Genomic DNA, 26,123 nt, shown 5'->3' on the forward strand with positions numbered 1-26,123 from the left:
CTACACAGGTTGAACTGGATGGACTTTTGTCTTTATTCAACCTCACCAACTATGTAACTATGTAACTATGTATTTTTCAAAATGTTTTTTTCGCTTCTAGCACAAATATAAAAAAAATAAAAAAAAAAACCCAGTGGTCATCAAATACCACCAAAAGAAAGCTCTATTTGTGGGAAAATAAATTATATGATATAAAGGGGTGTCAAACTACATTTCATCGTGGGCCGCATCAGCATTATGGTCACCCTCAGAGGGCTGGTTCTATCTGTAGCCCACCACTATCAGAAGTCAAGAGCCCCCACCCTCCCTTACATCACAGTGCATCTCCTTTACCATGTGCTGCGGCTGGGAAGAAGCTGGAGACAGAGCTGGGAAGCAGCAACTGCCGGGTCTGGAGGAGGGCTGGAGTCAGCTGACTGCCAAGACCAGTGGAGGCAGAGAGGAGGGGGTGCTGCAGCTGCACAGAGAGGTGCAGGATCTGTAGGAGGAGTTGTGTTCTCCTCTCTGCTGCCAACTCCTCAGTTGGGGGGGGATGGTCTTCTCTGCAGCTGCAGGGGGAAGCACAGGATCTGTCAGAGGAGTTCTGTCCCCTCTGCTGAGACCAGGTGGGGGCAGAGATGAGGGAGATGCTGCAGGAGAGGTGCAAGGGCCACATGAAATGGCCTGGAGGGTCGGATTCGGCCCGCGGTCCTTGTGTTTGACACCTGTGATATAAATGATATAAATGTTGTTTACGTACAGCATTGTATGACCACAAATTCATCTTTCCCCTGCTGCCAGTCATATACAATATGTGTAGAGCTTCAGTTGGGTCACAAGTTGAATCTTCAATTTGACCAAGTAACGTTGACGCAGAGTCCGTTCAGATGGAGTAATTGGAAGTGCAGGAAGTGGCTAAAATCAAAATAGTTCCATGAATGCTAGACTATGTAAGCACCTCAAAGTGTACAGCTGTAGCTGAATAATACCCCTCTCAAGCTACATATATATGGGAGAGGACTCCAGAGCAGACAGGGTCCATGCAGCAGCTTACCCAATCCTGTAGATCCAGCCACACACTGTCATCATGAGCTAGGAAACGCACAAACATGCTATGCCTCCACAGCTCACCAGGTGGCAATACCAGGTGTGGCTCATGTGCTTCTCTGGCGTACAGTGCCATGGAGACTAGTTTAGTCACAATGTCCACTGAGCATGTGCTAGCCGATGCAGCTGCCGTGTGTGGTGATGTCACATACATCGCTTGGGTGATGACATGTTTTTCCCAATCAAATAGGGCTTCTTCAGGCATAGAAGGGGCCAGTATCCACAACCTTCTTATACCCTGTGGACTAATAATGCAGTAACTGGTCACACAATGTCACCCTTCTGCCTAAAACATATACACACAGACTTACAGGTGCATCTCATAAAATTAGAATATCATCAAAAAGGTAATTTATTTCAGTAATTAATTTATTTCAAAAAGTGAAACTCCTATACTTTATATAGATTCATTACACACAGAGTGATATATTCCAATTTCTTTATTTTAATTTTGATGATTATGGCTTACAGCTTGTGAAAAACCCAAAATTCAGTATCTCAAAAAATAAGAATATTACATAAGACTAATAAAAATAGGGATTTTTAATTAAGAAATGTTGGCTTACTGAAAAGTATGTCCATTTACAGTAAAGTATGTACTCAATACTTGGACAGGGCTCCTTTTACATGAATTACTGCATCAATGTGGCGTGGCATGGAGGCGTTCAGCCTATGGCACTGCTAAGGTGTTATGGAAGCCCAGGTTTCTTTGACAGTGGCCTTCAGCTCGTCTGCATTGTTGGGTTTGTCTCTCATCTTCCTCTTGACAATACCCCACAGATTCTCATTGGGGTTTAGGTCAGACGAGTTTGCTGGCCAATTGAGCACAGTCATACCATGAATATTAAACCAGGTATTGGTACTTTTGGCAGTGTGGGCAGGTGCCAAGTCATGCTGGAAAATGAAATCGGCTTTTCCATAAAGTTGGTCATTAGAAGGAAGCACCAGGTGCTTTAGAATTTCCTGGTAGAGTGTTGTGCAGACTTTGGACTTGATATAAAACAGTAGACCAACACCAGCACATGACATGGCTCCCTAAGTCCTCACGGACTGTGGAAACTTCACACTTGATCTCATGCAACTTGGATTCTGTGCCTCTCCACTCTTCCTCCAGACTCTGAGACCTTGATTCCCAAATGAAATGCAAAATTTTACACAATCCGTGATGATTTGCGGAGCCATGTCATCTGCGGTTATTGGTCTGCTGAGTTTTATCAAGTCCAAAGTCAGCACAGCCCTCTACTAGAAATTCTAGATCACTTCATGCTTCCCTCTGCTGACCAACTTGATGGAGATGCTGATTTCATTTTCAAGCAGGACTTGGCACTGCCAAAAGTACCAATACCTGGTTTAATAAACCATGGTATCACTGTGTTTAATTAGCCAGGAAACTCGCCTGACCTAAACCCCATAGACTCTCTCTTTGGGGTATTGACAAGAGGAAGATTAGACACCAGACCCAAAATGCAATCAGTCTGTGGCACTGCTGAGGTGTTATGGAAGACAAGGTTTCTTTGATGGCGACCTTCAGCTCGTCTGCATTGTTGGGTCTGGTGTCTCTCATCTTCCTCTTGACAATACCCCTCAAATTATCTATGAGGTTTAGGTCAGGCGAGTTTGCTGACCAATCAAGCTCAGTAATATCATGATCAATAAACCAGGTATTGGTACTTTTGGCAGTGTGGGCAGGTCCCCTCCTGGAAAATGAAATCAGCATCTCCATAAAGTTGGTCAGCAGAGGGAAGCATGAAGTGCTGTAGAATTTCCTGGTAGAGGGCTGCGCTGACTTTGGATTTAATAAAACACAGCAGATGACATGGCTCCCCAAATCGTTATGGACTGTGGAATATTTTCTCTATCGCTCATTGACAGACGTAGTCTTCTTGATTCTCAAGAGCTGGGTTATGTTGTCTCCGCAGGAGTAGGACTAGGCAGAAAGACAAAACGTTCTGGCTCCACCTTAGGGGCAGTCCCTGAGGGTATATCCTCCCTCTCTCTGCTACAGGGAATCAGTTTTTTTCTGTCTAGTCAGGAGTAAGGACCTAAGTTCCTTGCTGGGATCTTTTGGTCCTGGCAAGATTTTTTTCTTTAGAAAAAACATTTTTTAGGTAGTTTTTCTCCAGTGTTTTTTTTTTCCTGTGAGATCTTCAAGCAAAAACGCCAGACTGGGCGACACTTGTGGTCACCCCAGCCGGCCTACGAGCGCGCGCAGACCATTGCATTGCGCTTGGTCGGCCGCGACACATTCAAGTAAGTATGCGGGGTCGGCCGCGACGGAGTCCCAGTGGAGGGACTGACCTTGCGAGTTAAAAGTCTCGCTTGGACGCCAGGAACCAGAGAGTCGAGGCGTCCGGAGTGGTCCACAACCCCCCACCCCAGTGGAGAGGGTATTGTGAAGAGAGGGTGCCTGTCGGTTTGGTATGGTGAGTAAACGTTCCCTTTTTTCTTTCCTCGTTATGAGGCAGTATGAATTATGGGCCCCTCCATACATGGTCAGTATATATCTGACACTAAAAAGTCCCCCTTGTAAATACAGTATGTGTTTGTGGGAAGTGGACTTGGTTTGAGAGCTAACACTCTACCCAGCAGACTGTAACATTACAGCAGACATAGGAGGTATAATCCTACCTTATTTGTAGTGTATCTCCTGTAGATCCATATATCGCCACTTAGCAGAGATGCAGGTGGATGTGCTGGGGAAACGATTTCGGCGGTCCGCCGCCATTTTGCCGTAGACCAAGTGCATGTATGTCCTCAGGTCACGCCGGCCGCCATGTTTTTGGAGTCTTATGTCTCTTGTAATGGGGGCGGCCATGTTTCATGAGCCCAGCTACCTCGTGGAGAGCTGGGAACGCCGGAAGGCATACACAGGGGGCGGAGCCACGTCCTTCTACCCGGGAAAAAGCAACAGCTCCTTCCAGTCTGTAAAAGACAGACGCTGACTGCAGTTGGTTGGAAACTTCACTGCATCGGTTGGTGAGCCTTGGGGGTCCCTCTCTCTCTCTGTGGGGATCGAGAAGCAGGTACTCTGAGGGGCGCTATTGCGCTAGGGGGAGACACAAAAAAAAAAAAAAAAGTTTTTTTTGTTTTTTCTGGCAAAAGTGTCCTGAATTAACATGGACCCTACCACTCATGTATCTCCTCCGGATCCCCTCGAGGGGTCTGCAGGATCCTCCAGCACCCCACTGACGATTGAATCATTGTCAGCTATTATGGAAACTTTTGTGTCCCGGGTGGAAGTGGCTTGTCAGGGACAGGGCGCAAGAAAGCGACCCCCGCCTAACCCCTTATTATCTGAAACCTCGGATTCAGACACTGAGCCTATTTCTGCAGTTACAGGTACTTCATCTGGGATTGGTGTCTCGGGTACTGTCTCTTCAGACAGTGAGGAGGATGTTTCGGCATCAGCCATAGCCAGAGAGGAAGCGTTGGTAAACGCACTCATTGTATCTGTTCAAGAAACCTTAAGATTACAGGGTATTCCGTCGGAAATAGCTGAAACTGAAATCCCTTTTGGGACTAAAAAACGCATCAAAGTGGCGAAGGTTTTTCCATTGCCCAAATGTTTTGGCAATCCAATCGAAGAAGAATGGCGTCTGCCAAAACGCACTTTTACTATTTCTAAACGCATTAACAGGCGTTATCCGTTTGAGGAAACCCTCATTAAGAAATGGACAGAACCACCTGTGGTGGATTCACCAATTGCTAGATTGAATAAAGCCACGGTTATTCCTCTAGAAGACGCTCCGTCTTTTAAAGATCCAGTGGATCGCAAGATAGAAGCTATGTCTCGCACCATGTTTTCCTTGATTGGATCAGCTTTCAGACCTATAATAGCTATTGGTCTGGTTTCGCAGGCTGTAACTGAATGGACCAAGTGGTTACGCCGGGACTTAGAAGAGGTCCCTCAGGCGGTATCAGATTTGTTGGAACAAATGATACAGGGGTTACAGTTTGTATGTGATGCGGCGTTAGACGCCACTCCATTATTGGCGCGAGCATCAGTCTCAGCAGTGGTTCTCAGGCGTACACTGTGGCTAAAAGGTTGGTTAGCCGACCAAGGTTCCAAAAAAGCATTGGCTAATATCCCCTTTTTAGGAGAGCGTCTATTTGGAGCCAACTTAGATGAGATCATTAAGGATCTCACGGGTGGAAAGAGCACCTTTTTACCGCAAAATTTTAAAGGTAAAGGAACTCGTCAAAGACGAGGGCCTTCTTTTTCTGCTCACAAGAGGTTTTTTCGTCCCGCGGGTGAAAAAATTAAGTCCTCCAAAGCTCCTTCAGGAGGCGTTGGTCGGGCAAGCAAAAGCCCGCCCCCTCCAGACCTGAAGATAAATCGTCCAAAGCCTGAAGGTGCGCCCCCACCCATAACTGGGGTGGGGGGACGTCTTCGCCTGTTCCCGGATCCATGGCTTTCCAGAATCCCGGACAAGTGGGTTTGCGAAGTCATAAGGTCAGGGTACCAGATCGAGTTTCGATCCCTCCCACCGGCGCGATTCTTCCCTTCCAATATTCGACTATCCCCGGATCGTTTACAAGATCTGCGGAGAGCAGTCACGGATTTACTACAACAAGGAGTGGTAGTCCACGTTCCTTGGACAGAACGTTTTCAAGGGTTTTATTCAAACCTATTTACAATACCCAGGAAAGAGGGCAAAGTGCGTCCAATTCTGGACTTAAGGGCACTCAATTCTTTTGTCAACATAACAAAATTCAGAATGGAGTCCATTCGCACAGTAGCAGCCTTCCTGCATCCAGGGGATGTCCTAGCGTCCATAGACATCAAGGACGCATATCTTCACATTCCCATTTTCGCAGGACATCAGCGGTTTCTACGCTTTTCCGTAGAAGAGAACCACTATCAGTTCGTGACGTTACCTTTCGGTCTCGCCACGGCTCCTCGGGTCTTCACGAAGGTGTTGGCCCCAATGTTGGCACTACTGCGCCAAAGAGGCATATCGATTCTTGGTTACCTAGACGATCTTCTGCTTCATGCAGAGTCTCCTCAGACCTTGCTACAAAACATAGAAATTACTATGATTTCTTTACAGGAATTCGGGTGGCTGGTGAACCAGCAAAAGTCATTTCTGGTTCCCACCCAGAGGCTCGAATATCTGGGTCTAATTCTAGACACAGTCAGGACAAGAGTTTTCCTTCCGGTAGGGAAACTCCGAAAGATTCAATCAGCAGTCCAGTTGTTACTATCCAACAGCTGGTCTTCCCTTCGGACTTGCATGAGGGTTCTGGGGTTGATGGTGGCTTCCTTCGAAGCAGTCCCATTTGCCCAGTCCCATACCCGAATTCTTCAGCAAGAGATTCTTTTCAGATGGAATCGGAATCCGGAATCCCTGGACAATCAGATCCGATTGAGCAAACAGACCAGAGAGTCTCTGGTCTGGTGGCTTCGGTCTCCGATGCTCAGCCAGGGAAAGTCATTTCTGCCAATATATTGGACGATAGTGACCACGGATGCCAGCCTATCCGGATGGGGAGGAATTCTCGGTCAGTTATCTGTCCAGGGACTTTGGTCCCCGGAAGAATCCAGGTTGCCGATAAATGTATTGGAACTGAGAGCGATCAGACTTTGTCTGATTCACTGGACCGAGCAGCTCCAGGGCAGTCCGGTTCGGATCCAGTCGGACAATGCCACGGCCGTGGCTTATGTCAATCACCAGGGGGGCACCAAGAGTGTCCGAGCGGCCAAAGAAGTGGCTTGCATTCTTCGCTGGGCGGAACGATTTGTTCCAGCGATCTCTGCGGTGTTCATTCCGGGGGTGGAGAATTGGCAGGCAGATTATCTCAGCCGTCAGACTCTGGATCAGGGGGAATGGTCCCTCCATCCAGACGTTTTCCACCAGTTGTGCCTACGGTGGGGCACCCCGGATGTGGATCTGTTGGCATCACGATTCAACAGGAAAGTTCAGAGATTCGTGGCTCGCTCCCGCGATCCTCTAGCAGAGACCGCAGACGCACTGATCGCCCCGTGGGGGCAATACCAGCTAATGTATGCATTCCCTCCTCTCGCGTTACTGCCAAGACTTCTTCGCAGGATAGAGGAGGAAGGAATTCCAGTAATTCTGGTAGCTCCGGACTGGCCTCGTCGAGCTTGGTACGCCGACGTGGTCAGACTGGTGGCAGACGTCCCGTGGAGACTTCCTCTCAGGGAGGACCTACTGTCTCAGGGACCGATCTTCCATCCTGCTTTACGATCGCTGGCTTTAACGGCCTGGCTATTGAGACCCAGGTGCTGAAGGACAAAGGTTTGTCAGCTTCAGTTATTCCTACTCTAGTTGAAGCAAGGAAAGCGACTTCCAGAAAGATTTATCATCGTACATGGAAGTCCTACATTGCATGGTGTGAACCTCTGGGGTTCCGTCCACGGTCTTATTCGATTAGTCGAATATTAGCTTTTCTGCAACAAGGGGTTGAGCAGAAACTGGCCTTGAGTACTATCAAGGGTCAGGTCTCAGCATTAGCTATCTTCTTTCAGAAGCCTTTGGCTACTCATTCCTTGGTGCGGAATTTCATCCAGGGGGTGCGACATCTGGCTCCGCCAGTGCGTGCGCCGTTACCACCCTGGGATCTTAATTTAGTGTTGTCGGTTCTTCAGAAACCTCCCTTTGAAGATATTAGGGAGATTCCTCTACCTACGTTGTCCCAGAAGGTGGCCTTCTTGATGGCTATTACTTCTGCACGCAGGGTGTCAGAACTGGCCGCATTATCTTGTTGTTCACCATATCTGGTGGTTCATAGAGATAAGGTGGTTCTTCGTCCGAATCCATCCTTCCTACCAAAAGTGGTTTCAGAATTTCATCTGAATGAAGAAATTGTATTACCTTCCCTGTGTCCTAAGCCCAGTCATCCTCGGGAGTTTGCTTTACACTCCTTGGATGTGGTCCGGGCGATCAGGGTATACATGAAAACGACAGACTCGTTTCGCAAGACGGATTCACTTTTTGTGATCCCGGATGGACCCAAAAAGGGGTTGCCTGCATCTGCCATGACCATTTCCAGATGGATCAGACAGACGGTGGTATAGGCTTATTCTATTAAGGGTCGGGAGCCCCCGTTCCCTGTTAAGGCGCACTCCACTCGGGCGCTTAGTGCGTCATGGGCCTTTCGCCATCAGGCGTCAGTGGTCCAGGTGTGCAAGGCGGCTACCTGGTCGTCGGTGCATACCTTTACAAAACATTATAAAGTTGATGTAATGGCATCATCTGATGCCGTGTTTGGCCGCAAGGTTTTGCAGGCCGCCATTTGAGGAGACCAGTGGTCTGCCTCGAGGGTTTTTTTCCGTTGGAAATTTTTCTTTTTAGTCTCATTCTTTGTTTATAATGAGCCTTTAAAACTTCTAGTTTGGCACCGGTTGGGCCTTCTAGATTGGATTTGATTTTTGTCAATCCCACCCCTCATTTGTGGCACTGCTTCTGGATGTCCCAGCTCTTGAGAATCAAGAAGACTACGTCTGTCAATGAGCGATAGAGAAAAATGGATTTTTGTAAGATCTTACCGTAAAATCCTTTTCTCTTAAGCTCATTGACAGACGTAGTACCCGCCCCTCTATCATTGAGTTGGGTTGGGTTAAATTCTCTGTTACTGCTTTAGAACAGAACTGATTCCCTGTAGCAGAGAGAGGGAGGATATACCCTCAGGGACTGCCCCTAAGGTGGAGCCAGAACGTTTTGTCTTTCTGCCTAGTCCTACTCCTGTGGAGACAACATAACCCAGCTCTTGAGAATCAAGAAGACTACGTCTGTCAATGAGCTTAACCACTTAAGCCCCGGAGGATTTGGCTGCTAAACGACCAGGGGCTATTTTGCGTTTCGGCACTGCGTGACTTTAACGGACAATTGCGCTGTCGTGCGACGCTGTACCTAAACTAATTTGGCGTCCTTTTTTTCCCACAAACAGAGCTTTCTTTTGGCGGTATTTGATCACCTGTGCGATTTTTTGATCACGCGCTATAAACAAAAAAAGAGCGTCAATTTTGCAAAAATAGCAATATTTTTCCCTTTTTTTTTTTATATGAAATTCCCCCCAAAAAAAATGTAAAAATCAAAATTTAACATTTTCGGCCAATTTGTTTTATGCTACCTATGTTTGGTAAAAAAAATCGCAAAAAGCGTATTTTGATTGGTTTGCGCAAAAGTTATTGCGTTTACTGACTAAGGGAAAGATTTTTGTCATTTTTGTTGTTTTTTTTTTTTAACGCGTAATGGCGGCGATCTGCGATTTTTTTTTTTTTTTTTGCGGTACTGCGACATTGGGGCGGACAGATCGGACCCTTGACTGACATTTTTGACACTTTTGGGGTTACCAGTGACATTTCTACAGTAATCAGTGCTATATATATATGCACTGTTACTGTAAAAATACACTGGTAGTGAAGGGGTTAACTTTATTTGAGAGGGAGGGGCTGTGTGTGTCCCTAGGGGCGTGATTCTAACTGTGATTGGCTGTGGCTTCAGCTGTATGCAGAGTGATCAACGGATCTACATAGTAGATCCATATGATCAGCTCTCATACAGAGGGGAGAATGACAGGCAGCTTGTTTACACAAGCTGCCTGACTTTCTCCCTCTCCCCCGCCGATCGCAGAGTGGCCGGCGGACATCGGGTCCGCCGGTCACACGCGCGGGGGGGTCTGTGACCACGCGGGAGCGGGAGCGCGCCTCCGGCGGCGCGCGCTCGCTCCCTAGACCCTCACAAGCTAGTGACGTAGCCCTACGTCACTTTGCCTGTGAGGGGCTGACCGCCGACGTAGATCGGCGTGCGGCGGTCGGCAAGTGGTTAAGAGAAAAGGATTTTACGGTAAGATCTTACAAAAATCCTTTTTTGCATTTCATTTGGAAATCAAGGTCCCAGAGTCTGGAGGAAGAGTGGAGAGGCACAGAATCCAAGTTGCATGAGGTCCAGTGTGAAGTTTCCACAGTTGATATGGAGGATGTCAGTCGCCTGCATAGCATCCTTGTTTTACCCTCTCCTGCCCCTCTCCATCAGTGTTGGGGTCATATTAGCTGAGTGATGGAGAAAAACTGAGGGAGAACAGAAACACTAGAATACTACTCAGCACCAGTTTGCAAGTGTATTTGCTTTGGAAGAATAAATCACCTCTAACGTTGGGTGTCCTACTTGTGTGGATGTAGCTGCATTATGTAAAACTATTAGAATAGTTTTTTCAACATTTTAGAATAGGATGCCTCGATACTGTCCATAATATTTAAAGGGTGCTTTGACTTAAAAAAGGTTGAGAAACAGTGGCCTATAGTGCAGTCTACAGTAATGAGTAAGTTTGTCAGTATCAACTTTCTCCCACAGCTTCTCAGCACATCAGAGTAACCTCTCTAGTCATCCTACACTACTCACTCTATAGTCATCCTACACTCCTAGTCCTCAGCCTCAACTCAGGTAACCTGTCGGCAGACTCAGTTTTTCTCAGTGGGGGATCGCGCTGTGTGCGGAAACAGAGCTGTCAGGTCCCCGCTGTTCTCTATGAGGGAATCGGATGGGAATGGACCGTCTGTCCGTTCTCATCCGATTCCATCCGATCTGCTGGACGGATGGAAAATAGGGTTTCCATCCCTCCAGATTTGACAGATCGGATCCGATGTGTCCGCTGACACCCGATACCCCATAGAGATGCATGGGGCATCCGTTCAGATCCGCCTGAAAAACAGACAGGCGGATCTGAAGGGTCTGCCTGTGTGAAAGGGGCCGAAGTCATACATTTATGAGGGGCCCTTCCATCGTTAAGAGTCCTTGATCAAATGGCAAGGAATGACATTATATTTGCCCATTCACTAAATCTTAGAATATAATTAAAGTGGAGTTCCACCCATTTTTAATAAATTGGATTACATAGATGTATGTAATCCCCTTTAAAACGACTTTTACCAATGGAAAGTGTTTTTTTTTTTTTTTTTTTTTTTAATCATCTAAAGTGACTAAAATGGGTGGAACTCCACTTTAACTCACTAGTTCTAGGTCAGCTTGCTGAAATAAAGTAGTTTTTTTATTTTCTCATCCCATTGGAACCTTTTTAGCTCACATAGTTACATAGTGAGGTTGAAAAAAGACAACAGTCCATCCAGTTCAACCTATGATGTGTGTGTGTGTGTGTTTGCTTTTAACCGTACATTGTATACCCCTGTATGTTGTGGTCTCTAAGGTGCCCATCTAATAGTTTTTTGAAACTATCAATGCTCCCTGCTGATACGACTGCTTGTGGAAGAGAATTCCACATCCTTACTGCTCTCACAGTGAAGAACCCCTTACGCATTTTAAGGTTAAACCGCCTTTCCTCTAGTTTTAGTGAGTGACCACGTGTCTTATTGTATTCCCTTACTCTGAATAGTTTGTTCCTTATGCTAGGGTCACCAGTACAGTATTTGTATATTGATATCATATCCCCCCTCAATCTTCTCTTCTCCAGAGAGAACAGGTTCAGTGCCTGTAGCCTCTCCTCATAGCTGATGTCCTCCATTCCCCTAATTATTTTTGTTGCCCTTCTCTGGACTCTTTCCAGTTCCAGCACATCCTTCCTGAGGACCGGTGCCCAGAACTGGACAGCATACTCCAGATGTGGCCGGACCAGAGTCTTGTAGAATGGAAGAATAATCTCTTTATTTCTGGAGTGAATCCCCTTTTTTATACATCCCAGTATTCTGTTGGCTTTACTTGCAGCGGCTTGGCATTGCATGCCACTGCCAAGCCTGTTGTCTACCAGTACCCCCTAGGTCTTTTTCCATCCTAGACTCACCCAGAGGTTCCCCCCCTAGTGAGTAGCTTGCTTTCTGGTTTTTGGCCCCCAAGTGCATTACTTTACATTTTTCAACATTAAACCTCATCTGCCATGTAGTTGTCCACCCCGTTATTTTGTTCAGGTCAGTTTGTAAGGTTTCTACATCCTGCATAGAAGATAATGGCATGCGTAGTTTAGTGTCATCTGCAAATACTGAGATTGTACTAGATATCCCCTCCTCTAGATCATTTATGAATAAATTAAACAGGATTGGTCCCAGGACCGAACCCTGGGGGACCCCACTTTCCACACCCGCCCAATCCGAATACTCCCCATTAATCATTACCCTCTGGACTCTCCCCTGGAGCCAGTTCTCTATCCAGGTACTCGCCTTATGGTCCATACCTACCTTCCTTAGTTTGTACAGTAAGCGTTTGTGGGGAACGGTGTCAAAGGCCTTTGCAAAGTCCAGATACACCACATCCACAGGCTTACCTTTATCTAGGTGGCAGCTCACTTCGTCGTAGAAGGTTAATAGATTGGTTTGGCAAGAAGGATTTTTCATGAATCCATGCTGATTACTACTAATAATACCGTTTTCATTACTAAAGTCTTGTATGTGGTCCCTTAACATCCCCTCCAACATCTTGCAGACTACAGATGTTAGGCTGACCGGCCTATAGTTACCGGGATAAACTTTGGGCTCTTTTTAAATATTGGTACCACGTTGGCTTTTTTCCAATCAGCTGGCACCATACCCGTCTGTAAACTATCCTTAAAGATCAAGAATAATGGTCTGGCAATCACCTGGCTGAGCTCTTTAAGAACCCTCGGGTGCAAGCCATCCGGTCCCGGTGATTTATTTATGTTGAGTTTCTCTAGTTTAGTTCTAAGTCTATCTTCTGTTAGCCATGGCGGCACTTCCTGAGGTGTGTTGTTTAGTTTGGCCTTACAAGCTAGGTTCGTGTAGCCCCCCGATTCTTTTGTGAAGACTGAAGAGAAGAAATGATTTAACACTTCCGCCTTTTCTCTGTCCTCAGTGGCCATATTTCCCTTATCTTTTATGGGGCCAATGTGATCTGGCCTCGCTTTCTTATTGTTTATATACTTAAAGATCTTCTTGGGGTTCTTTTTACTCTCCTCCGCTATATGTCTCTCGTGTTCTATTTTAGCCGCCCTGATTTCGTCTTTACATTTCTTATTACACTCTTTGTAATGCTTAAATGCTGCCAATGACCCCTCAGTCTTGTATTTTTTGAAGGCCTTTTCTTTAGCACTAATATGCATTTTTATGTTGGAGTTTAGCCACCCAGGGTTTAATTTTGCTCTTTTAAATGTTTTTCCCTTTGGAATGCACTGGTCAATCCCCTTGTTTTTTTTTTTTTTTTAATTCTTTTTATTAGTTTTAAGAAAGGTAGTAACATACAAAACAGAGCCGTTGGGCATTCCCGGGCTCGACAAAACAGAGCAGAACAGCAAAAAAAAAAAACAACCCCAAACAAGGCCGCACCCAGTCACTACAACAGAGTATGCTTCACCACGGAGGATTACATAGACAATTATGTACCCCACACTGCGGGACAATCCCAGGGGCCCACAAGGGTGGTCCGAGTCGGACCCCACCACTCCATTGAGGAGAAAAATCTAAACCAATCAGTGCCTCATAGCCCCCCCCCCCCCGCGCCCTCAGCATCGTTGGCAGTTTCGTTGGATTCCAGCCAGATGTTCCAAACTTTTGCAAACTTCTGTGGGCAACCTCTGCTGGCATAGGTGGCTTTATACAGGGGGATAACCGAGTTCACCAACGATTTCCACGCGGAAAGGGTGGGCGCCTCAGGCCTCCGCCATCCGAGCACCACCACTTTCCTCGCGTAAAACAGCAGAAGACCCAAGAGAGTTCGAGTCGCCACTGAATGAGCCAGGTCATTTACTAGTCCCAGGATACAGTATTCAAGCTTGAGAGGCACGCGGATGGTGGTCACTCTAGTCATAAAGTCCAAAATTTTGGTCCAGTAGTCAGCCAGGGGAGGGCAATGCCAGATCATGTGCGTATATGCGGGATCCGCCGCACCACAGCGCCAGCAGGTTGCCGGTGAGTTGGGGAAGGCCCTATGCAGTCTAGTCGGAGTCAAATGAAATCTATGAAGGATTTTGAACTGCACCAGGCGGTCTCTGGCAGCCACCAAATGGCGGAAAGGGTAGTCCCAGACGTCCTCCCAGTCCTCTGTGTCTAGGCCAGGAGCCTCCGCCACCCAGAAGGCCTGTAGGGCCTCCAGCCCAGAATGCACACTAGGCAGCAGAGTGCCGTAGATGGTGGACAGAGGCTTCTTTAGCGTCTCATTCCGGAGAATGGCTTCCAAGTCAGCAAGAGTGAAATCGCAAGGAGAGTCAGCGAATTGTGTGTGGAAAGCATGGCGGAGCTGTAAGTAGCGGAAAAAATGGGAGTTAGGCAAGGAAAAAGCGGCCTTCAGCTGGTCAAACGTCATAAGCGTCTTCCCCCCCTGGCATATGTGGGACAGATAGAGAATTCCCCTGGTGGCCCATACAGAGGGATCCGGGATGGAGTAAAACTCTGGTAGCTCCGGATTCATCCATAACGGGGAGTTGGGGGAACGTCGGCCAGGACCCGTCCGAGCATACGGAGCCTGCAACCCCCATGCCCTGATCACCGTCACCATCGAGACAGTGAGAGGGAACGGGGCCTTGACCCCACGGAGCAGCAGGTTGCGTAGTGCCTCATAGGAGCCGACCAGAGCCGCCTCCAGAGCCACAGCAGAGTTGGAGGAGTCCGAGATCAGCCAGTTGTGCGCATGAGTCAGGAGGCCGGCAACATAGTACCGGAAGAAATCCGGGCACGCCAGCCCACCTCGAGTCCAGGGTCGCTGCAGTACCGTCAGTCGCAGTCTGGGAGGGCGGGAGCCCCATAGAAAAGTGATGATGTGTGAGTTTAACCGACGGAATACTGTTCTAGGGATCCAGACCAGGGAATGGCGGAGCACATATAGAAGAGGAGGAAGCAATTTCATTTTGACCAGATTGATTCGTCCTATCAGCGTCAAAGGGAGGTTAGCCCAGGAACGCAGTTTAGCCTTAAATTTGGACAGGAGAGGAGTCAAGTTAAGTTCGCAAAAATCTCGTATGTCTGGTGAGATCACAATCCCGAGGTATTTAATCTTGTCAGTCCAGCACAAGGGCAAAGAAATCAGCGTGAGAACGGGCTCCGGCGTCTACCGGAAGAATAAGCGACTTGTCCCAATTCACGCGCAGGCCCGACAAGGCAGAGAATGCTGCCAGCAGGTCCAGGGCCGACCGGAGCGACCCGCCGGGGTCCCGGAGGAAGAGAACAATGTCGTCGGCATACAGCGCCAACTTTTCCTCCAGGGACCCCACCCGGATCGCCCCGATCGCCCTGGAGCGCCGCCGCCAGAGGTTCCAGCGCCAGGGAAAACGGGGCCGGCGAGAGCGGGCAGCCCTGACGCGTGCCCCGTGCAATCGAAAAGGGACAAGACAGCCTACCTCCCAATTTAATCTGCGCACTAGGACTATCATAAAGCATGGCAACCCATTTGCGAAAGACGGGGCCGAAGCCAAACGCCTCCAACACCATCTTCATGTAGGACCAGTCTACGGAGTCAAATGCCTTTTCCAAGTCAAGTGCCACCATCACACGTGAGCTCTGAGCTTCCGCTGGAACCTGCAAATGCGTAAACACTCTACGTATGTTAATGTCAGTGGATTTGCCAGGCATGAAGCCAGTCTGGTCTATGTCAATCAAGTCAGGCAGTACCCTCATCAATCTGGTAGCAAGCATTTTGGTAAGTATTTTTAAGTCATAGTTCAAGAGAGATATGGCCTGTAGGCCGAACACTGAGTAGGGTCTTTGCCAGGCTTGTGAATCAAAACTATGTGCGCCTCGGACATGGATTCCGGGAGGGATCCCAACTCCATGCAAGAAGCATACGTCTTCAAAAGCCTAGGGGCAAGATCCGAAACGTACATCTTGTACCAGTCCCCCGGCAGGCCATCGGGCCCAGGGGTCTTCCCGGGGGGGAGGGAGCGTATATAGCTAGCTCTACCTCTTCCAGGGTGAAGTCAGCCTCCAGGAGAGCAACATCATCCTGCGATAAAGTGGGCAACGCCAAGTCTCGAGAGACCCCAGGTCCCTACCACCCGGCGGTGGAGGGTCTGCCCCATACAGACGCTCATAGAAACCGCGAAATTCCAGCAGAATCTCAGCAGGATCCCTAAGGATGCTGCCAGACGCCGAGCGTATAACAGGAACCACAGTCTGAGACCTGGAGTCTGCAGAGAGATTCGCCAGAAGCCGGCCATTTTTGTCCCCAGACTCAAAGATCCTAGCTCTCAACGACCCCACCTCCGCCTCAGCAGCCGACGACACGTGTAGGTGCAGGGCTCTCTTAGCCTGCGCCAGGGAGGAGTACGCCCCAGGGGAGGGATCCAAGGCAAACTCCGCCTCAGCCTTCGTAACCGCCTCCTCTAAGTCCGTCCGCTCTGCGGCGCACTCCACCCGGGCAGACTTGATAGCAGAGATGTAGTCACCGCGGACAGTGGCTTTGAAAGCATCCCAGCACACCAAGGCAGACGAGGTGAGGTCATTGACCTCCCAATATTGAGCAATTTTGCCAGCCACCCCCTCCACCACTTTCTGGTTCTGCAACCATCCACAGCCCAGCCTCCAGCTGCCCCGTTCCCCCCGATCACCCAACCGCAACAAAATCTCAAGCGGTGAGTGATCAGAGAGGCCGGCGGGCCGGTAGCTAGCCGCCTGCACAAGGGGCAGGACTGACGGGGAGCAGAACGCCAGGTCAATCCGTGAGCCAGAGCGATGCGACGAGGACACATGGGAATAGGACCGTTCCTGCGGGTGCTTCCACCGCCACAGCTCCGTAAGCTGCAGGGTCGAGGCCCAGGTGCACAGCTCCAAGCAGGACTGACGGTTCGAGTTCGATGTGTCCAAGCCACCGTCTAGTATGCTATTGAAATCACCCGCTATGAAAATGCGCTGGGTCGAAAATTCGGCCAAGCGGTCAGAGATACGATACAAAACCGCACTAGAGAAGGGTGGAGTGACATAAACATTAACAAAAAGGAACAACTTGCCTTCAATCTCAAGCGCAATAATAACAAATTGACCCTTGGGGTCCGTGATGACCCTCTCAACACGACATGGCAGGGCCCTATGCACCAATATTGAGACCCCCGTGCATGGGAGGAGTAGGTGGCGTGAAAGGACTGACTCACCCAGCGCCTGCGTAGCGCCAAAATGGCACTCCCTGTCAGGTGAGTCTCCTGGAGGAATACCACATGGGGCTTGGAGGACTGGAGATACCTAAAGAGAAGCGCTCGTTTGAATTTATTATTCAGGCCCCGTACATTCCAAGACAGCACTTTAACCTGACACGCCATATTGGAAGGAGGGAGCGCAGAGCAGAAGAGGGAAGCAGAGCGGCTGTAAAGCCAGGAGCCAGGTGAGGGACCAACCACGCCACCCCTTTCCAGCAATCACAGTAAAACAAACGTCCCACAGCGTAACAGTATGAGGCAATGAAGCAGCATAAAATATATACATGTACATGGTGTAGCACGGGTATGCAGCCAGAAAAAAAATCAAAAAAAGAAGAAGAAGAAAAAAAAATCGAAAAAAATGCAGAACCCCCTGTCGACCAGAAAGCAACAGTGTTCCAGGTCGACTTCATCCCAAAAAAAGAGAGTCAACTTAACACACCACTGACTAGAGAGAAAACAAAAAGGGTAGTCAGCAGTCATCTGGCACAGGCCAGGAATCTATACTCAGCAGGCGGGCAGTCCACCAGCCCAGAGACAGTCAGCAGGGAGCAGCCGCCCCCCCCGCAGCAAGGTCCGAGCCGAGTAGTGTAAACCAGCCGCCACAGTAGAAAAAAAAGAAAAGGGGGGAAGGGAGGGGGGAAAAAGAAGATTCAAGGGGGGCAAAAAGAGTCACAACAGTGGGGGCGAGAAAAATTAGGGCACGCTCCACGGGAGCTCCAACTAGAAGGGATACATCGCAGGAGAGCAGCGTTCAGGATGGGACAGCACGGTCAGTGAAGAGGAAAAGGAGAACCAAGGGAATCCGGGATCCGACAACCAGCAGGAGCACATCCAGGGTAGAGAAATCAGGGTAAAGAGCCAGGCAGCAGGACCAAGGACGAAGCAGAATGGCATCAGGGGAGAGAAGAAAGGGGAAGATCACGGGCTCCTCAGGGTACCTCCAGCGCTTCAGCGAAGCGTCATGAGCCAGGCGTCGGCATCCTCCGGCGTGTTGAAAAAGCGGACCACTCCGCCATGAGTGACCCGTAGGCGACTTGGATATAGCATCCCATACTGTACTCCTTTCTCCCGCAGGCGGCGGCGGACATCCGTGAAGGATTTTAGTTTCCTCTGCAGATCTGCCAAAAAGTCCGCATACAGGTGCACCGCGGTATTTTCAAAGCGCAGTTCAGGATGTTTGCGGGCCTCGCCAAGGATCCTGTCCCTGTAGTTCAGGAAGCAAACTAAAAAGGGTCTTGGGGGGGGCGCCCGGGATCCCCCTACCAGTGGGGACTCGATGAGCCCTCTCCACCACGTAGGTGGGGGACACCTCCGTCATACCCAAGAGATCCTTAAAGAAGCGCTCCGCAAACTCAGCCTTGATGGACTGTAGACCATCAAGGATGGCAGAGTGTCTAGCAGAGGCGTCCTCAGTGGCAGAGACCCTCTGCTCAGCTTCGGTGAGGCGCCCCCTGAACTTGTCCAAGTCATTGCGGATCAAATTGCATTCCTCTGCCAGGTGATCGATTCCCACAAGCAGGGACGTCTTGCTGTGTTCAATGGCGTGCAGGATGACCTCCGTGTCAGGACCTACCGCTCTATCCGATGTGCTGGGAGAGGGGTCAGAGACCTGAGGCGCCGCCATGCCAGCGAGCAGTGTGCGGAGCTGCTCCACCAAGATGGCGTCCGAGCACGCGGCCGCAGGAGCCGAGTCCTTAGTGTTCGCCCGCGGAGCCACAGACCGGCGCTTGGAGGGCATGAGCGGGGTCGAGGAGTCGCCGCAGCTGAAGAGGAGTCCCGAGGGTGAGTCCGTGCCGATTTGTTCCAGCAGGATGGGTGTAAATTCAGCAGGATGGCAGGAGCTCCCGGAGCACACGTCCTCACAGCTCTACATCCAGGCCATGCCACCCCGTCAATCCCCTTGTTAAGTATGCTCTTGAAGTACTCCCATTTTTCCTCCGTGTTCTTTGTTCCCAGGCTTCCATCCCAATTGATTTGTTCCCAGGCTTCCATCCCAATTGATATTTTCTAGCAGCAAGCGCAGTTTTGGGAAATTGGCTCTTTTGAAATTCAGCATCCTTATATTACCCCTCTGCTTCCTATAACTGTAATTAATACTGAAACTTATTGACCTATGGTCACTGTTCCCTAAGTTGTCCCGTATTTCTATATCCGTGAGCAGGTCTGTATTGTTGGTAATCAGTAGGTCAAGTACCGCATTGTTTCTTGTCTGTGCATTCACCATCTGACCCATGAAATTGTCCTGCAAAACATTTAGGAACTGCCGAGCCTTGGCTGAGTGTGCGGTTCCTTCTGCCCAGTTTATATCCGGATAATTAAAGTCCCCCATTATAATGACGTTTCCCGTCCTTGCTGCCAATCCTATCTGTAAAATGAGGTCCGCCTCCCCCTCCTCCCTCTGGTTGGGGGGCCTATAGCATACGCCCAATATTACCTTCCCCACTGTTCCTTCCCTTTGAAGCTCTACCCATAGGGATTCTGCCTCGTCCATAGCTCCATTATTATCATCCCTCATATTTACCTGTACACTGTTCTTAATATACAGACATACCCCTCCCCCTTTTTTACCCTCTCTATCTCTGCGATAAAGGGAATACCCCTGAATGGTCGCCATCCAATCATGAGAGCTGTCAAACCAAGTCTCAGTTATCCCCACAAAATCTAAGTCCTCCTCAAACATCAGCAGCTCCAGCTCTCCCATTTTGTTGGCCAGGCTTCTGGCATTGGTATACAAGCCTCTTAATTTTGACCGGTTACATTTATCCTCATTTGATGTTTTTAGGCTGCTCACTTGATTTTCCCCATACCCACCCTGGGTATAGGAGCTCCGATCACCCTACCGCTAATGCCCCCATTTCTGCCCTCTGAATCTTGCTTTCCACTGGCTAATTCTACATCTGTACCCTCCCCCCCATTCCCTAGTTTAAAAGCCCCTCTAACTTTTTGACCATCCTCTTACCCAGTACGGCTGCACCCTCCCCATTTTAGGTGCAATTCGTCCCTACCAAAGAGCCGGTGACCGACTGAGAAGTCGGCCCAGTTCTCCAGGAACCCGAAACCCTCCTTACTACACCAGCTCCTCAGCCACTCGTTAACTTCCCTAATCTCCCGCTGCCTCTCTGGTGTGGCTCGAGGTACAGGTAGTATTTCGGAAAATACTACCTTGGAGGTCCTTCTCCTCAACTTAGCGCCTAAGTCCCTGAAATCGTTTAGGACTCTCCATCTTCCTCTGCCTGTGTCATTGGTACCCACGTGTACCATGACAGCTGGGTCTTCCCCAGCCCCACCCAATAATCTGTCCACCCGATCCGCAATGTGCTGAACCCGAGCGCCCGGCAAACAACAGACTGTTCACCTCAACTTTTAAAAAGCCATTTCCGAATTTAAAGCTGACAGAGAGAGAGAGAGAACCAAATTTCACCAACAATATACCACCAGAAAAGACCCCAACTAAGCTAGAAAAAATAAATATCTGGAGACTATTTAATCTGGTCTAATAATACTAGTATTTGTCACACCACTTATGTTATTGGGGGTTGCTTTATTTCACGCAAAAAAAACCTACAGGTAAAATTGGGCTTTAGGTGACCACCTTAGAGTCTTCCAGTGATGGCAAACCTTGGCACCCCAGATGTTTTGGAACTACATTTCCCATGATGCTTATACACTTGCAGTGTAGTTGAGCATCATAGGAAATGTAGTTCCAAAACATCTGGGGTGCCAAGGTTTGCTATCACTAGCCTAGCCTCTTGAATTTATATTTGCATTTTTTCCTTTTACTTTGCTGCTGCCTTGTCTATCTTCTAGGTGGTCTTGTCAAATTAAATTGTAATAGTGGTGAAATTTGAGGCCCAGTCACCTTTAGTCCTATTCTTAGAAGTCAGGGTTTATTTATGACAACATTGTATAGCAGTGGTGTGTTATAAGGTAATTATTGCAAATTTGTATAACTTTACTAATATTGACATCATTTAATTCTTAATATACTGTAGGTCAATTTAACCTGGTGGGGTTTTTGTTGTCATAAAGATGTGTCAGAGTAGTATAGATATTCCACCAGTTAACCTCAGTGAAATAAATCCAGCTTCAGAGGGATTACCAAACTAGCGGGTCCTGCGGGGGGAACGTTTGGCTACATTGACACCAGCTATAGAAGTGAAGTGAAGTGAAGGAACAGCTTTACAGAAACATAACCCAGGAGGGGGCAGGTTTTAGACAAAATTAACGTATATACAATCCCACTCTACACTCACAATGCCAGACTCCTACATCTCTGCATAAGAGCTGGGAGGAGGAGGAGCAAAAGCACACTGATCTTCCCAGTAATTGGCTGTGCAGTGGGTAAGTGTCAGGGCAAGTCTGATCATTGAAGGAGAGCAGGCTGAGTTCCTAGCACAGTTAGAGAACTGACCATGATGAACTATCCTGCTTAGTGTGGTCAGTTTTTAATAGGTAAGCAGAGGGACTTGCAGGAACACCAGGGAGTTCACGTAAAGGAGGCAATACAAAGAGAACAGGATATTTTCTCATACAAGTACATGGTACAGCAGGCACATATCAGGAGTATGAAGTGTTGGGGTAACAAACGCTTTATGTATGAACACTAAACCTTGGTGTACACCTCAAATAAGCTTAGACCATTCAGATTATGATTAATAAATCACTACTCTCTGAACACAGCCTTTTAGACAGTTTTCTATCAATTTACAAACTGAATTTTCTAATCCTATAGACTTTAACCTACAGATTAGCCGTGTGTGGGGGAACTGTGTCAAACAATTTTACAAACTCGGAGTATGCTAAATCCATAGCCACTCCTTTGTTTCAAAGAGGAAGTAAACCCTCCTCTGCAAGTTGTACCTATAGGTAAGCCTATGATAAGGCTTACCTATAGGTGCTGTAAATATCTCCTAAACATGTACCGTTTAGGAGATATTTACCTTACTTGCAGCCAGTGACGTCACTGGCACATGCGCTCTGAAGGAACGGCCGCTGGTGCCGTTCCTTCAGAGCCCTGTGCTGTGACTGTCTGCTCCCGCGCGTCACCGCGTCGGCCAATCAGGTGGCCTGATGCCGCGATCCCGGAAGACATGTTCAGTCGCCCGTCATAGAGGTAAGCGGGCGGCACGGCGGGGGCTCGTTCTAAGGTATTTCATAATGAGCTAGTATGCGATGCATACTAGCTCATTATGTGTTTCTCTTTCAGGGTGAAAAAAAAAAATCGGGTTTACAACCTCTTTAAGTTTTTGCCTCTGTAAAAAGAAATCAGATTTGACAACTTTGGTCTTTTATAAATCCATGCTGTTTATTGCTTAAAAACATTTATGTGGTCAGTTTTTAAACTTTTAAGTATCCTAACTATAGAAGCATTGCCTTGTTTAATATCCTGAAATGAGAAACGTCCTTTTTTTGATTTGTAATAGAATAAGACATGTGAATACCTGTAGTTTTTTTAAATGTCTAATGCGCTAGCCTACATTGGTAAATGTAGAGTTTTGTGGTGTTGGGTGTAGACAATGATAGCGTCAAGGGAACTGGACTACAGAGGACTTTGGGTATTAGCGCAGGTTAAGCCTAGTACACACTATGAGTTCAATCCTACGGTTTTGTTCAACTATCAGCTCTGGTCGGAGCCGCTGTACTAACGATCCGATACATTGGTACAGCGATCTTCCACGCTGAGCTGTTGTGTTCTGACAGAGGGACTGAGAGCGCTGATTGGGAGTCAGTCGGCTGCTGGCTTTCCGTCGGACAAAAGCTGGTTTCTGTCAGACCAGCTGGCATGCACGCGGGGCGAATGTCGGCTTTTTTTTCCCGGCCAATGACTCCCGACATTTAGCCCGTGTGTATGGGGCTTTAGGATGAGGTCAGCTAGCTTGATTTATTCATTCATCCATTTATTTGTGGATTTGGCATTGTAAGCTTTCAAATGTTAACTGCTCACTACTTCATTGGTTCTCGTTTATACCCAAGTATGACATACAGACATGTTACATGTTTTTTTTATTATGCTAAATAATCAATATTCAAACAGTTTTATTGTGCTAAATAAATAAAAATCTAAATTTTGAAGGTAATTCCCACATAGTCTCTCTACCACTTAAGCCCCGGAAGATTTTACCCCCTTCCTGACCAGGGGGTATTTTGCGATTCGGCACTGCGTGACTTTAACGGACAATTGCACGGTCATGCGACGCTGTACCTAAACGCATTTGACATCCTTTTTCCCCACAAACAGAGCTTTCTTTTGGTGGTATTTGTTCACCTGTGCGATTTTTTGATCATGCGCTATAATCAAAAAAAGAGCGACAATTTTGCAAAAATAACAATATTTTTCACATTGTTTTATATGAAATTCCCACCAAAAAAATGTAAAAATCAAAATTTTTTAAAATTTTTGGCCAATTTGTTTTCTGCTATCTATGTTTGGTAATAAAAAATCACAATAAGCGTATTTTGATTGGTTTGCGCAAAAGTTATTGCGTTTACTAAGGGAAAGATTTTTGCCAATTTTGTTGTTTTTTTTTTTTTTAACGAGTAATGGCGGCGATCTGCGATTTTTTTTTTTTTTTTTTTTTGCGGGACTGCGACATTGCGGCGGACAGATCGGACCCTTGACTGACATTTTTGACACTTTTGGGGGTACCAGTGACATTACTACAGTAATCAGTGCTATACATATGCACTGTTACTGTAAAAATGACACTGGCAGGGAAGGGGTTAACTTTATTGGAGAGGGAGGGGTTAAGTGTGTCCCTAGGGGCGTGCTTCGAACTGTGCAGGGATGTGGCTGTGTGTGTAACAGCACAGATCAACGGTCCTACATAGCAGGACTGTTAGATCAGTGCTTTTACACAGGGAAGAATGACAGGCGGCTTTGTTTACATTAGACGCCTGCCTTTCTCCCTTCACAGCGGACGATCGCGAGTGACCGGCGGACATCGGGTCCGCCGGTCACACGCACGGAGGTGTCTGTGAACGAGCCGAGGCGGGAGCGCACCTCCGGCAGCGTGCGCCAGTCCACTATTGGCTCCCAGGCTAGTGACGTACCCATACGTCACTTTGCCTGGCCGGGGCTGACCGCCGCAGTATATGTACTTGCGGCGGTCGGCAACCGGTTAAGCCAATCATAGATTTGTCGAATCCCTGTCAATTTTGCAGGGACTTGCCTAGATTTGATCTATCTATGGGCAAGCTGGTTGTACTGAAATTGATATATCATTCGAATTCAGTACAACCAGCCTGTTGGATTTTTTGCCTGTGATTACTGCCAGCAGTTACAGCCACCAGCAGTGATCATTGTGTTCTACGGACAAGGGAGGCTTCCCACCAACAGAACACTGTAGCACTGTGGGAGAGTTTTCAGCAATGGGTTGCAGAAAATCAAATGGCATCATCTATGGCTTGCCTTAGAGATTCTCAAAATGGAGATAGGATTAGTGAATTTAGGCCTTCAGAGATACAACATTAGAATGGAGTTTACAAATTACAAGATGGTGTCTTTAGATTAGGTACAAAACTAATCTTAGGGTGATAACTAATGTAAGAATAACTACAAGTGCTATTAATTCCTAACAGACAACACCTTCACTTTCAATCTTCATAGGGCTCATTATTGCAAGGGAGATTGTAATGGTGAACACTATATGAACTGGCCACGTATTTCAGAAAACCTTCCGCTGCTTAATTTCTTATCCTATTAATTTGCTTGTAAATTGGTGGCTAGATATCAGTGCAATGAAAGGGATGTGATGGAGTGCTTAGCACTGTTACATGTGGGCAATTGTTTAACTACTTATGATATTGTTTCTTCAAGGAAAAGAATCAGCTGTGCAATCAAATAGACATCATGAAAAAGAAGAGTCTTCCCTCTTTCCAAAAAACAGAAGATTTGGATGAGCTTGAAGAATTTCAGCAACAAGAAATGTCGAAAATAAAACACATGGTAAAAGTGAATTTTTGCAGCATTTAGTTGTAGTATTCCTGGAAAAGGTAATTTATTTCATAGGACTTTACCACCGCCCAGAAACTGGTTTTATTTACCAGGCAGTCACTATTTTCTGATCTTTCACCAAAAAAAAAAAAAAAAAAACTGCTACAAGATAATATACCATGTGCTACCAGAGTAGGGTTTTGGTGCACACTAATGGCATTCCAGTACTTTTTAGGTTTAAGTTCTAAAGCAGGATTGCAAGTTCTGATTGACTCCCCAGTGGGGTTCCATTAGTGATACAAAAATGCACTGAAATAGGAGTGCTTTACCTTTTCCTTTAACTGCAGAGGGTGTTTAGCATGGAATTTATTGAGGCCGTCGTGTTCAAATGCAACTACTTCATTAACCGTTTTGCTGTATTAACCTGTTTTTATTACATTTAACAATGTTAACAGTTTGCTATCTATTTATAATGGGTGAATGTATGTGTACTGGTGTATTTTAAACTAGTACAAAGAGATATGTCTGTCCAATAGAGCAACTATTTTATAAAATTGGTTGTATATTTTTTTTTTTTTCTTAAAATAACAAATATGCTATACTTACCTGCTTTCTGTAATGGTTTTGCACAGAGCAGTCCCGAACCTCCTCTTCTGAGGACCCCTGCCGGTACACTTAGTTCCTCCTCTTCTCCCTATGCAAGCTGTTTGCTCTGGGGGCATATGTGCAGGCATACCCCCAAGCTTAGCTGTGTGGATCCATACACACACAGTATGGCTCCTGCTCACTCGGCGATTGTCGGTGCAGAGGGAGAAAGGCAGGCGGCTGATGTAAACAAGCCGCCTGTCATTCTCCCCTGTGTAGAAACAGTGATCATACGGTTCTACTATGTAGGACCGTTGATCACTGTTCCTACAGCTCAAGCCACAGCCAATCACAGTTAGAATCACGCCGCTAGGGACACACACCATCCCTCCCTCAAAGAAAAGTTAACCCCTTCACTACCAGTGTCATTTTACAGTAACAGTGCATATGTATAGCACTGATTACTGTAGTA

At 47.4% G+C, this 26,123-nt stretch overlaps 1 protein-coding gene across 3 annotated transcripts in view; it reads left to right on the top strand.

Moving 5' to 3' along the window:
• The window catches only part of GOLGA1 (golgin A1), a 205,792-nt gene that overhangs the window by 56,877 nt on the left and 122,792 nt on the right, over nt 1-26,123 (top strand). For all 3 annotated transcript variants that reach the window (XM_082262615.1, XM_082262617.1, XM_082262616.1), the window contains one exon: nt 24,950-25,078. In XM_082262615.1, the coding sequence (XP_082118741.1) occupies nt 24,950-25,078 (129 nt within the window). The remainder of the gene's footprint in view (nt 1-24,949; nt 25,079-26,123) is intronic.

The sequence above is a fragment of the Pelophylax lessonae genome, assembly GCF_965119305.1.
Source record: "Pelophylax lessonae genome assembly, chromosome: 7".
Classification (NCBI taxonomy): Eukaryota; Metazoa; Chordata; class Amphibia; order Anura; family Ranidae; genus Pelophylax; species Pelophylax lessonae.